The sequence below is a fragment of the Plasmodium reichenowi genome, chromosome 13 (assembly GCF_001601855.1).
Source record: "Plasmodium reichenowi strain SY57 chromosome 13, whole genome shotgun sequence".
Taxonomy (NCBI): Eukaryota; Apicomplexa; class Aconoidasida; order Haemosporida; family Plasmodiidae; genus Plasmodium; species Plasmodium reichenowi.
The window spans coordinates 1,392,512-1,407,826 of record NC_033658.1 but is presented as its reverse complement, the minus strand read 5'-3'; the positions used below and the strand labels follow the sequence as shown (position 1 = coordinate 1,407,826).

The 15,315-nt window shown below is 18.8% G+C and overlaps 2 protein-coding genes across 2 annotated transcripts; one reads left to right on the top strand and one right to left on the bottom strand.

Annotated features, from left to right (window-relative positions):
- Positions 1–2,768: 2,768 nt before the first annotated feature.
- PRSY57_1336500 (hypothetical protein) lies at positions 2,769–12,098 on the top strand (the record flags this gene model as incomplete). The annotated part of the gene is made up of 1 exon (XM_012909295.2): positions 2,769–12,098. One exon carries the CDS (start codon positions 2,769–2,771, stop codon positions 12,096–12,098), a length of 9,330 nt encoding a protein of 3,109 aa, XP_012764749.2.
- A 517-nt stretch (positions 12,099–12,615) lies between these two features.
- Positions 12,616–14,678, bottom strand: PRSY57_1336400 (hypothetical protein; the record flags this gene model as incomplete). The annotated part of the gene is made up of 3 exons (XM_012909294.2): positions 12,616–12,995; positions 13,088–13,285; positions 13,454–14,678. The coding sequence occupies 3 exons, from the start codon at positions 14,676–14,678 to the stop codon at positions 12,616–12,618; spliced, it is 1,803 nt and encodes a 600-aa protein (XP_012764748.2).
- Positions 14,679–15,315: the final 637 nt, after the last annotated feature.

Below are 15,315 nucleotides of genomic sequence, written 5' to 3'. Positions count from 1 at the left end.
ATTTTTTTAATTTTTTTTTTTTTTTTTTCATTATACGTTTTTATAATATAATAAATATTTATATTATATATATTGTAAATATAATTATGAAAAAATTTTATAAGAAAATTTTTTTACATTCTTAATATTTTTTTATAATAAAAATTAATGAGAAAAAGTATATAAATACATATACTTTATTTATTCTATAGACAAATAAAATTTATATATAAATTATTTCATATGAAATATTTTTCATATAAATAATTTATTACATGAATAAAAATATGTAAAATATTATTATATATATATATAAATATATATATATATATTATATATATATTTTTTTTTTTTTTTTTTTCAACACCAAAATAATATAAGGTAATATAATAAAAGTCATATATTATTTATAATATGTATTATTATGTGATATATTATGAAAATTTTATATAAAAAAAAAAGAAAAAAAAAATTACAAAAAATGTAATGTAAATATAAGTATATAATAATTTAATGCGATTTCAAAAAAATTAAAATTTCCTCATATATATAATATATATATATATATATATATATTATATATTTAAATATATTTATGTAATATATAAATGTTCCTTTAATTTTATTAAATTATTTTATGTTTTGAATAGCATTATTATTTTTTTAGAAAATATGGAGTTATATATTGAGATATATTCAAAATATTTTTCTTCAGTGTTTCTTTTATAAAAATATTATATATATATTATATATATATATAATATTATTCACATTGAGCTACGATTAAAGTATTATATATTTTAAAAGTATCTCTACAATATATTGTGTCTGAATTTTTTTCGGCCTTAGAATATATGCATATATATATATATATATATATAGAATATTATATAATTATTTTTATTTATGCAAATTTTTTTTTTTTTTTACTATATTTATAATCATTACACATTTATTATTAATTTTAAAAAATTATTTTAATAAATGTATATAATTATATTAAAAAAAAAAAAAAATATATATATATATATATATATTTTTTTTTTTTTTTTTCATCTATTTAAAAAATGAATTAATAATTAAGCTTTAAACATAATATTTATAATATTTATAATATTTATTATATATATATATATATATATATATATATATATATATATATATTGTGTTAATTCATGCTCTGTTTTTATTTTATATTTGTGTTTACATATTTTATTAGTTATCTTCATTTATACATATATTTTATATCTGCTTATATGTTTTTTGTTCATACATATAAAATGCTGATATATTATTATATCGAAACAAGAAAAATAGAAGGTAAAAGAAAGGTAGTAAAAATAAGCAGAAAAAAATTTATTTATTTATTTTATATATTATATTCTTCATTTTAGGGTATATAAATGTAAACAATAGTAATATATAAAGATATATATATATATATATATATATATATATATGATTATTTTTTCCATATAAAGAAATATACATACATATATATAATATATTGTATACTTATTTATTTTTGGAAGTAGACATATATTATGAATATATATATATATATATTAAAAATAATTAATAATTTTTGCTTGAGGAAAATTGGAAAATAAAAAAACAATGCATATTTTAATATAAATATATTAAATACATATATATATATATATATATATATATATATATACATATATACATATTTGTGTTGTACTTTAATTTATTTATATAATATTACTTGTGTCAAATTATAACATTTTCATATATTTTATTTTCATTTTCCACCTCTTGAATTTTTTTTTTTTTTTTATGTTTTATTTTAATCTCACCCTTATTTCTTTTTAAAAAAATATCATATAATATTTTAATAAATAAGTTGTAAATAAAATTACATTATTTTTATATTATATTTTTTTTTTATTTAAGAAGAGGGATTATATAATTTTTATTTTAATATAAATTTTTTTTTCTATACATTTATAAATAAATAAATATATATATTAAGACAAATATAATGTGTTTATATATATATATATATATATAATTATCATAGATATATATTTTATATGAAAATATGCATCCATTTTAATTATATGTATGGAATTCATATACATATATATATATATACCTTTACATTTTATTTATTTTCAATGTTTTAAAATACAAGAAAATATATTTTGCTTCTGTTGGAGATTGAAAAGAAACACAAAAAAAATAAAAAATAAAAAAAATAACAAGCAAAAAAAATTAAAATAATAGAATTAAAAAAATATAATAATAATAAATTTTGTATACACATTTTAATTAAATAGCCACGACATATATATTTATATATATGTGGGCATATGCTACATTTTTAGTATAATTATATTTTTCATTATATATAAAGATATATAATAATTAAATTATATATATATATATATATATCTATAATATATATTTACTGTTTTTGTTATTATAATTAGCCTAAAATAATATATTTACAAGACATTATATATATATATATATATATATATATATATATATATATTATATGTATATAATATAAACTTTAAAAAGTGCCATGTAATTAACACCACAACCACATATATATATATATATATATATATATATGAAGAACTAAATTTTATAAGAACCGAACATGTATGTCTAAATCCATCTTGTTATAAAATACAATGGTTCAGATATGCATTGAAGTGAATAATTAACAAATAAATTTATAATATATATATATATATATATATATATATATATTTATATTTTTTTTTTTTTTTTTTTTTTTTTTTTTTTTTTTTAAAATGAAGTCAAATGATAATTTAGAAAATAACATGAATTTGAGTATAGGAAAAATAGATTTGAGTAATATTTATATGGACATATTACACATACATGAAACTCTTGTAAATCATATCCAAACCATTGTTACACAAGTTTATAATTTGATAGAAAAGACATTATGTGATCACATCGAAAGAAATCAATTGGACATATATATGTTTCAAGAAAAATATAAAGATAATAATATAATAGATGGAGATAAAGATAAAATGATAATTCATTCTTTAAATAATTTGAATAATAATTATTTTGGTAACGATATAAAGAATAAATTTATTTTAGAGAAGGTAAATGAATGTATATTAGATAATGAGAAGGATAAAAAAAATAAGATAAAAATAAGTTCTAAGAAGAAATATTTTGATGAATTACTAAATTTTGGTAATAAAAATAAAAATAAAAATGTAGAAATAAAAAGAATAACTAGTTCAATATGTACATATAAAAATGGCGTTGATGATGAACATGAAAATGATAATGATGATAATGATTATGATGATGATAATGATTATGATGATGATAATGATTGTGACGATAATAATGATTGTGACGATAATAATGATTGTGACGATAATAATGATTGTGACGATGATAATAATTATGACGATGATAATAATTATGACGATAATAATAATAATAATAACGATAATATTAATAACGATAATAATAATAACGATAATATTAATAACGATAATGATGATAATTATGAATGTATAAATATTGATGATAATAATCTTATAAACAGCATAAAAATAAGAAACGATGAAAATAACATTCCTTTTAATAATATGTATACGAGGAATCATCACGATAATAATTCTGTGAACTGTTTTATGAATATAAATAAAAAAACAAAGAAAGTATATAATAATGAATATAATAATAATTATTTTAGAGAAGAACAAAAAAACAATTTGTATGATAGAAAAAAACAAAAGTATAAAAAAAAAGCAGAAGATGTTGTTTATAAAGTAATGAATAATAAATGTATACAAAACGAAATATATGAAAATAAAATTAAACTACAAAAACATATAGCTCTTTTGGAGCTTATTAAATATGTTATTTTGTATTCAAATACAAATATAAAAAAGGAAAATACAGAAATAATAAAAAAAAGGGAAATTAAGGAAATTAACTCATATCAAAATGTGAATGTTACAAATAAGAGATATAAAAATGACTTGCATAAAAATGAATTGCATAAAAATGACTTGCATAAAAATGAATTGCATAAGAATGAATTGCATAAGAATGACTTGCATAAAAATGAATTGCATAAGAATGACTTGCATAAAAATGAATTGCATAAAAATGAATTGCATAAAAATGAATTGCATAAGAATGACTTACATAAAAATGACTTGCATAAAAATGACTTGCATAAAAATGACTTGCATAAAAATGACTTACGCACAAATAACACATGTTTTAATGACACTCATATGAGTATAAATCCTTATGATAACCATTACACAGAAAAAAGCAAAACTGATTTGAATCCCTGTGAATATGATAAGAGAATAAAAGATGAACATACAAATAGTAATATTAACTTATCAAACGTCAAACTTAAATATATTAATATTATAACTTATTATATGGATTTATTATCACCATTTAATAAATGTTATTCTGAAAAAAATGGTACAACTAATGAAGATCAAAAGAATTTAAAAACGGTATGTAAAAAATTAGATCAAATTGTATTGAATTATGAAAGTATTATCGACCAAATTTTAAAAAAAGGAAATCTAAATTATTCTGATATAAATAAATTGTATCAAGGTCCTAACGATAATAATATGGAAGAATATTCCTCATCCCAATTAAATGATGAAAATCAATGTGAAAATAAAATGGTACAGAAAAATATGTGCATAAATATTGATAACAAAATAAATATGAAGAACAAAAGTATTCCGTGTGAATGTACAAAATGTTTGGAAGGAATAATCACAAACAAGTTTATTGACACCACAAATAATAAGAAAAATAAGAAAAATAAAAAAAATAAAAAAAATGATGATAATAAGAAAAATAAAAAAAATGATAATGATAATAATAAAAATAAAAAAAATGATGATGATAATAAAAATTATGATGATAACATAAATAAAGATAATAACTTAAATAAAGATAATAACATAAATAAAGATAATATCATAAATAATGTTAATAATAATAGTAGTAATAGTTATAAAAACAGAAAGCACCATAATACATATATTAAGTGTTGTCATGCTTCTCATTTGTTTTCTACAAAAATAAATGTCCAAGGACATTGTGACAACAAATGTTCTCATAATATTAATAATAATACACCTGAAAGTATTGTACAGAACAATAAAACCATTTCCGATATAAAGCTGATGAATAATACAAATATATCAATAAATTGTAACAAATTATTAAATGAGAATTGTATAAAAAGCTCATGTGATAAATCCAACTTTCTTAATACACCAAATATAGTGGTGCCTAAATATTCTAATATTCGTCCTATTACTCAAAAAGATTCACTTTCAAATGATTTGTTAAGAAATAATAATTTAAGAGAAAAGTACTATCCACAAAATGATAGGAACTATTATAAAGAGAAAAGAAACACGAATTGTAATAATGATGTAGAGAAAAACATAAAGGATAATATTTTACATTCAAAAAAACAATGTAGTCATTTAAATAATGTTGATTATGATTCAGATAATAAATTTAAAAATGATAATACTGAAGGAATTAATAATTTTGATCAAAATAAATATCAAAAACATGATATGATACCTTTTTTTAATGATGATCATATTGTTAATTACAGAAATATTTCAAGTTCTAATTATCACAATATAAATAATATTCCTAATTATTTCATACCTTTAAATAATAATGATGAAAAAAAGAAATTCTTAGATACTGAAACATATAACTATAAGAATATAAAAATGAATAATAATGATAAGCACATATATAATAACATAAATAATGATGATAAGCACATATATAATAACATAAATAATGATGATAAGCACATATATAATAACATAAATAATGATGATAAGCACATATATAATAACATAAATAATGATGATAAGCACATATATAATAACATAAATAATGATGATAAGCACATATATAATAACATAAATAATAATGATAAGCACATATATAATAACATAAATAATAATGATAAGCACATATATGATAACACAAATAATAATGACAAGTACATATATAATAACACAAATAATAATGACAAGTACATATATAATAACACAAATAATAATGACAAGTACATATATAATAACACAAATAATAATGACAAGTACATATATAATAACATAAATATTAGTGAAAAAGACAATGATGTAATATATCATGAGATTGTAAGAAAATGTTGTAGAAATAATACATGTACCTGTTTCATTAATAATAATGATAATGTGGATGTGAATATTAATTTAAAATTAAACAGTGAAGATAATTCATTAGTTTTGTCTCCATCATCTTGCTCGAACGATAAAAGTTTTATAAATGACTTTAATGAGAATAAGGATGATATGCCATTTATATATAATCAAATTAATATAAAAAATGATAAACAGGAATATGTTATATGTGAACCAACAAAAAGTACTCAACACATAAATGAAAAGAATGTTCCAATAAATACATTTAATAACACGAATTGTCATTTTGTGAAAAATAGGAATAAAGAGGTTATTACAACTACATATAATGATAACATAAATATATATGATCAAATGAAAAAGAAAAATATTAATCAATTTGATGATCAAACCGTACCCACATCATCAAAAATATATTCAGATCAACATCATGTAGAACATATAAATAATAAATCAATTAATCAAAATTGTTTAAATATATTGACCGACAAAAATATTTATTATAATGATACCATTAAGAAATATGAAAATAGAAAGATGACAACTGATAATATAAGGTATTCAAATATTTGTGCTATAAACAATGGACAAAATAGTTGTAAGCCTAATGTTATAGTGAACCAACAAATATTTCATAAAGTGGATGAGCATGGAAATTTTATATATAATATGAGAGATCATGAGAACAGACAAGACGATAAGTTGTTATTAGATCAACTACACCTTGATTCATTATGTAAGACAAGCGACGGAAGGAACAAAGAACATTTTGGAACTACACCTCTTTATCATCATGTGTGTAATAACAAGTTTGTAGATAATAGGAACAATAATTACAGTGATGAGGAAAGTACATACGTAAATGAAATTCATAATTACATAAATAAGGATATTAATTATAACAACGAAAAGAATGAGTGTACCCATCATATGATTAATTATAAAAATGAAAAGAATGAATGTACCCATCATATGATTAATTGTAACAATGATATGGATAATTACAACCATCATATGGTTAATTATAACAATGAAAAGAATGAAAGTAACCACCACGTGGTTAATTATAAAAATTATAATAAAGAATGTAACCATCATATGATTAATTATAAAAATGATATGAATAATTACCAACATGATATGAATAATTACAAACATGATGTGAATAATTACCAACATGATATGAATAATTACCAACATGATATGAATAATTACAAACATGATATGAGTAATTACCAACACGATGTGAATAATTACAAACATGATGTGAATAATTACCAACATGATGTGAATAATTACAAACATGATGTGAATAATTACAAACATGATATGAGTAATTACCAACATGATGTGAATAATTACAATCACTGTGTTAATAATTATAATCATGAAGGTAGCAACGATAATACAGATAATAAATACAACGGTAATAATAATTACAGTGGTCATAATAACCATCATGGTGATAGTGATCACAATGCCCATGATAACTACAATGATAATAATTACCTTAACCCTTCAGGTAGAAATAATAACAGTAGTAATAATGAGGGGGGAAATGATGATGAAAGTACAGATGATAATGATGAAAATGATAAAGAAGAAGATGAAGAAAAGGATGAAGAAAATGAAGAAAAGGATGAAGAAAATGAAGAAGAAAATGACGAAGATAATGAAGAAGAAAATTACAAAAAAGATAATGAAGAAGTTTATAATCAACATAAAAATTGTAACAACCAATTCGTGAAAATTGAAGGTGATAACATTTTTGATAATAGTACTAGTAATTCTTTACACAATATATGTTATTCATATAAAAACAGATATAATGATTCTCACGTTTATTTAATGTCAGGTGAAAATGAAATAATGGCACACAATAAAATTTATAGACCTCAAGAAATGGACATACCTATAACACAAGATAATAGTTTTGTGTTTCAAAATAAAAATAATGGAAATCAGTATGATGCACAAATGAGTGATTTTTATAATTTTCATTTGAACAGCATGAATAGCATAAATGACACTAATAGTATAAATAATATGAATGTTATAAACAATATGAATGATTTAAATAATATGAATAATATAAATAATATGAATGTTATAAATAATATGAATGTTACAAGCAATTTGAATGATATAAACAATTTGAATGATATAAACAATTTGAATAATATAAACAATTTGAATAATATAAACAATTTGAATAATATGAACAGTATAAATAATATACACAACATGAATAATATGAACAGCATAAATTATACAAACAATATAAATAATACAAACAATGTAAATAATACAAACAATGTAAATAATACAAACAATATAAATAATATGAATAGTATGAATAACATGAATAACATGAATAACATGGTCACTATAAACAATATGAATAGTATAAACAATATGAATAATATACAGAACGTAAACAACTTATACAATTTTTATAATGAAAATCAAAATAGCATAAGTGTTCCAAATGTACATGGAGATTTTATGAGTGAAAAGACGAATGAGGAAAAGATATCCACAAATGATTTAGATACATATGAAAATCTTAATAAAGATATGATAAATGATTTGAGTATAAATATGAGTTTAAACAATTATAATAATGAAATGATGAATAATGAAATCTGTAGTTCTTACTTTGACATGTGTAACAATATGGACGAACCATACAATATCATGAATAATAACAATAGTACTAATAGTAGTTATAATAGTAGTAATAATAACAACAATAATAAGAAAAACGAAAACGAAAACGAAAATGAAAACGAAAACGAAAACGAAAATGAAAACGAAAATGAAAACGAAAATGAAAACGAAAATGAAAACGAAAATGAAAACGAAAAAGAAAACGAAAACGAAAACAATAACAATAACAACATCAACACCAATGAAAATAATAATTATATTAACAACAATAATAATGATAATAATAATAATTTGTTTGAATGCGATAAGTGTAATGTCGATTATGATATAATGAATTTTACAAACAATACTTATATGGATATACAAAAAATACTTCAAAATGATGATATATTAAAACAAGAATTTGCTAATATAGAAGAATGTTTTAAGATACATACGTCTCCTTCTATAAATTATATGAAAGTAAAAGGTAAAGGTGAATGTTGCCATCAAAATCAACAAATAATGTACGAACATTATGATGCAGGGAAGCATTCTAATAATAATTTTATAAGGAATAATGATGATATATACAAAAATTTAAGTATCGACGAATTTTTTCTAAATCCAAATAACATAGAAGCTAATATTATAAACAATGATATAATTAACGAAAATATTAATAGTGACATAGAAAAAATTATGGATATAATGACTTCAAATAATAATAATGAAAGAGAAGATAATAGAAATCATTCAAGACAGGAAGACGATAAGGGAAGGCAACAAACTAAAGGAAAAGAAAAATGTAAAGAAAAAGATAAATATAAAGAAAAAGATAAATATAAAGACAAAGAAATTGATATATACAAAGAAATAAATAATGATAAGATGATAACTGAAGATATGGGAATATATGGAGAACAAATTAATTTAAAAAAAAAAGAATTAACCAACTTTTCATCTTCATTCAATATGTCAAATAACAACAACAACAACAACAACATTAATAATAATAATAATAATAATAATACATTTGATATATCTACCAAAAACAAAGAGAAAAAAAGAAAAATAGATTCTCTAGGAAACAATTATGAGAATATAATCTCTTCAAATGATTCAAAAATCGAGAGCATACATGAGCAATCAACCTCAAGAAAGTTTCATAAAATTAATGAAGATAAAAGAAAAAAATATCAAAAACTTGATATAAGAACTTTAAATAAAAACGTTCAAAAGAACAAAGAAATATGTACGAATTGTTATATACACTATGATAATTTTAAGTCAAGTTATATTTTAACCTTTATAAACAGAAAACAAAAAAAACAAAGAAAAATTTTCCCTGTAGAACCTAATGAAAAGGATGAAGCATATATTGTACAAATTATAAAATATATTGAAAAATTAAAGGAACAAGATAAAATATTTGGAATCAACAAAAATGAGGAAAAACAGGAAAATAAAAATTGTTGTCTAAATGAAGGTGAACAGCAACAGGGGACGTTAAATATAAATACAAACATAAATAATTGTAGTGATAATATTATGAAGGGTAATAATATGAAGGATAATAATATGAAGGATAATAATATGAAGGGTAATAATATGAAGGATAATAATATGAAGGGTAATAATATGAAGGATAATAATATGAAGGATAATAATATGAAGGATAATGAAGTTGCTCATCATGATAGTATGAATGATCATAAGGTAATTAATAAGGATAATTCGAATGAAAACAATATGAATAATAATAACCTCAATAATAATGATAATATATATAATAATGATAATATATATAATAATGATAATATATATAATAATGATAATATATATAATAATGATAATATATATAATAATGATAATATATATAATAATGAGAATATATATAATAATGAGAATATATATAATAATGAGAATATATATAAGAGCAATATATATAATAATGATAATATATATAACAGCAATATATATAATAACAACAATATATATAATAATGATAATAATAATTGCAGTAATAACAATGTTAATATGATGAACCAATTTCCTTATGGTAATAATACAGAATATATTTTAAATAACAAACTTACATTTAATAACAATGATCCTAATCAAGATAAAAGCGATTTAATAAATGATATGAGTAGAACAAACGAAAATATAAAAAATAATAATATGAATAATTTTGTACAGAATTTTAATGAACAATTTTTTGTACAACAAACCAATTTTAATTATATAAATGACAACATTAATAATATATCTCCTATAAATAATATGAATAATATAAATGGTTTAAAGAAACATATGAATCGTACATATTCAAGATCTATAAGTATGTATGAAGATATAAATATCCCACATAATGTTGATTATATTAATTATAGTATAGAAAATGATAATGTATATGACGAAAATTATAATATAGTATTAAATCAATGTGCATCAAATAATGCAAATGTAACTATGTTCTTCGAAAATAACGACAACAAGGATAATTCAACAAAACCATCAGGGGATGTATATATGGAAGATATGAACATACCAAATAATATGAATAATATGAATAGTATGAATAGTATAAATAGTGTGAATAGTATAAATAGTGTGAATAGTATAAATAATGGAAACAATATTAACAATGTAAACATTATGAATAATATAAATACTCTTAGTTGTAATATAAATAATAATTCCTTTGCTAATAATTTATATGATAACAATATAATTTCTCATAATATGAAAAATATCATGTATCCATATATAAATAACAATATTACAAAAACAACGAATACATCTATTAATGAAAAAAACCAAGCGAATAGAATTAATAATATTCCCTACACCAATTTTCATAACATACAAAATAACAACGATGCAGATACTATGACAAATTTTCATAACATACAAAATAACAACGATGCAGATACTATGAAAAATTTTCATAACATACAAAATAACAATGATGGGCATACTATGAAAAATTTTCATAACATACAAAATAACAATGATGGGAATACTATGAAAAATTTTCATAACATACAAAATAACAATGATGGGGATACTATGAAAAATTTTCATAACATAAAAAATAACAATGATGGGCATACTATGAAAAATTTTCATAACGTCATGAATGAATATAACAGAAATGTAAATAACAAAACAAATTATGAAGATCTAGAAAGTGTAGATAAAAATATTTCACGCGAAAATAATATGTAGAAAATTAGATTCAAAAAAAAAAAAAAAAAAAAAATACAAATAAAAAAAATAAATATATATATATATATATATATCATATTAGTGTAATTAAATAATATACATATTTATTTTACACTTTATTTGTTTTATTAGAATGTAGTCTTTAATTTTGATACATCTAAAATTTACATAAACAAAAATATATATATATATATTTATTTATTCTTGTTTATACGAAATATTGAATTTTCTCAATCATTTTGTTTATACACCTTTATAAATATAATATAATGTAACAAATTATTCAGAAGTAAAAAAGTATATATTTATATACATAAGAAAATTATTATGTGATATACTTTTAGTAGTTAACAACTATGGAATATTTCCATTGTATATTCTTTTCTTTTCTTTTCCTTTATATTATTTTATATTATATTATATTATATTATATTATATTATATTATATTATATTATATTATATTATATTATATTATATTATATTATATTATATTATATTATATTATATGTACATATATTAAGAGGGTGTGTCTTCCTGCTCTTCATCTACTATACTTATAACATTACATTTATACTTTTTGTTACTCTTATAATTTGTTGGCTTATCACATTTATACGATTGAGGAACATTATTTAATTTTGTATCATTTTTCACAGAGTTTTCCTTAAAAAAAATTTTTTTGAGATCATTAATGTAACTTAAATTTTTCTTTTCTTTCGTAGACAAATAATTACGAGCATTATTAAAATTTATGTCTTGTTGTTTTTTATGTTCCAAATATGTTTGATATTCCTTTTCCTTTTCGTTTAAATAATCATTAAATTCTTTAATTTTTAAAAAATCTTTATTCTCAGTAATCTTCATATTTACAAGGTCGATATCAATATTAATCTCATCTATAAAACAAAATAAATAAAAAGCATATATATAATGAATATATATATATGTATATATTGTATATATTCATTCATTTAATGAAGAGCTTTACTAAATCGTTTTCCAAAAATTTCATGATATTTATTAATGATTTCATTTTTTATTTCATCATCATAATGAGAAAAATGTATAGACTGATTATTAAATTCATTTTTAATATCATCCTCAAACCAATCAATACTGTCATCGATAACTTTCGTTTGTTCTTCATTAATCGAGTTTTTTAACATTTTATCTCTTAGTTCAAAGGCTGACAAAAAAAAAAAAAAAAAAAAAAAAAAAAGGGAAAAATATGTTTATATATATATAAATATATATATATATATATATATTTATTTATTTATTTATTTATTTATTCATATGAGCAGTAATATACAGTTCTATATAATTATTTGAAACATTTTATATATATTCTCACCTTTTTTTAAGTAACTATTATTTGTATTAAAATAATATTTGTATAAGAAATTATTGGAACTTTTGACAGACGATATTAATTTCTTTGTATTATTATTATTATTATTATTATTTAAATTATTGGAACTTTTGACAGACGATATTAATTTCTTTGTATTATTATTATTATTATTATTATTTTGAGATGATTGAAAAAATAAATTATTTATTATATGTGATTCATATAATTGATTTTCACAAAAGATACAATTTTTATATTTTATTTTTGTACAATATATTTTTCCACAATATAGACAGTTTGCATAAATTTTATGATTCTGTCCATTACATATACATATTTGTAGATTTTTTTTTTTTTTTTCTTTTACATTTTGCTCATTATTATATTTGACAACATTATTTTCGTTCTCTATAAAATTTATAGCTTCTTTTAAGGAGTAATTATTTTCTTTTGCATTAAAAAAAGAAAAATAATTATCTTCTCTTTTGTTATCATTAGATTTTTGTTGCGAAGTTTGATTTTTTTGATTTTTGATTTCTTTTTCTAATTTTAACTGTTCATTTGTCTTTTCTATATCTAACATACTATGATCATTTATAGAATGATTTTTTATTAGATTATTTTCTTGTTTTATTATACCATTTTGAAATATATTATTTTTTACCTCATCATTATATTCATTTTTGTTTATGTGTTTATTGTTATCATCAAATATTTTTTTGTTTTTTCCATTATTATTTTTTGTTTTTGATTCTAAAAAAACTTGTTTAAAATCATTTGTGAAATGTTCATTTTGTTTTATTTCATTTTTTTTTAATTGACTTGATATATTATTTTGATATGTATTAACCCTTAAATTAATTTTTTTATCATTTTCAAAAATGTCCTGAAAACATGTGCCTACTGTTTTAATGTCATTACTATTACTTAAAAGAAAATTTTTGTCAGGACTATCTAAATTTGGATCACTTGAACTAAAAAATTTCTTTTTGCTATTTACTAAATCTTGAGTAAATTTTTTTATGTTACTTAAAGAAGAACACTTTGTATTTTTATTTTGTTCATAGAAAGATTCATTCAATAAAAAAATAGAATCATATAAATCATAAGATTTACAATTTAATATAGATATGATATAATTTATATCTAATTCGTCGTTTTTTAAATTAAAATATTTTACTATTTTACTTCTCAAGAAAGTTGCGTACTTAACATTTTCATCCATTATTAGTTTTTTATTTTTTTTTTTTTTTTTTAATTAAAATTTATCATCATTTGAAAAAAAAAATAAAATAAAATAAAATAAAATAAAACAATATAAGTTATTTACAAATAATTTGTTGTACGCTTTTTTTCTTTTTTTTAATACGTATACACTTGTATGCTATTATAATAATTGAGATATTCCAAAATAATTAATGGATAGCCTTTATATAAAAAATAAAAAAAAAAGAAAATATATAAATAAAAAAAAAATAGATATATAATATATATAAATATCATGCGCAGTAAATAATACTTTAACATAATATATATATCCATCCATATAAATAATATATATAACATATAAGAATAGATCCACAAAAAATATATATATATATATATATTACATTAAGTAAAAAATTCATATGTATTCTTTCATTTTAATTAAAATATAAAATATATATTTATATTTTTTTTCCCTTTAAATTATCCTACTTAAAAATTTTTAAATAAATATAACTTTTCATTTTGGTTTATTATTATAATAAACAAATGAAAGAAACGTAGAAAAAAATCAAGTTAGGGGCATATATATATATATATATATATATATATATATATATATATATATATATGAGAGAAAAAAAAAAAAAAATATA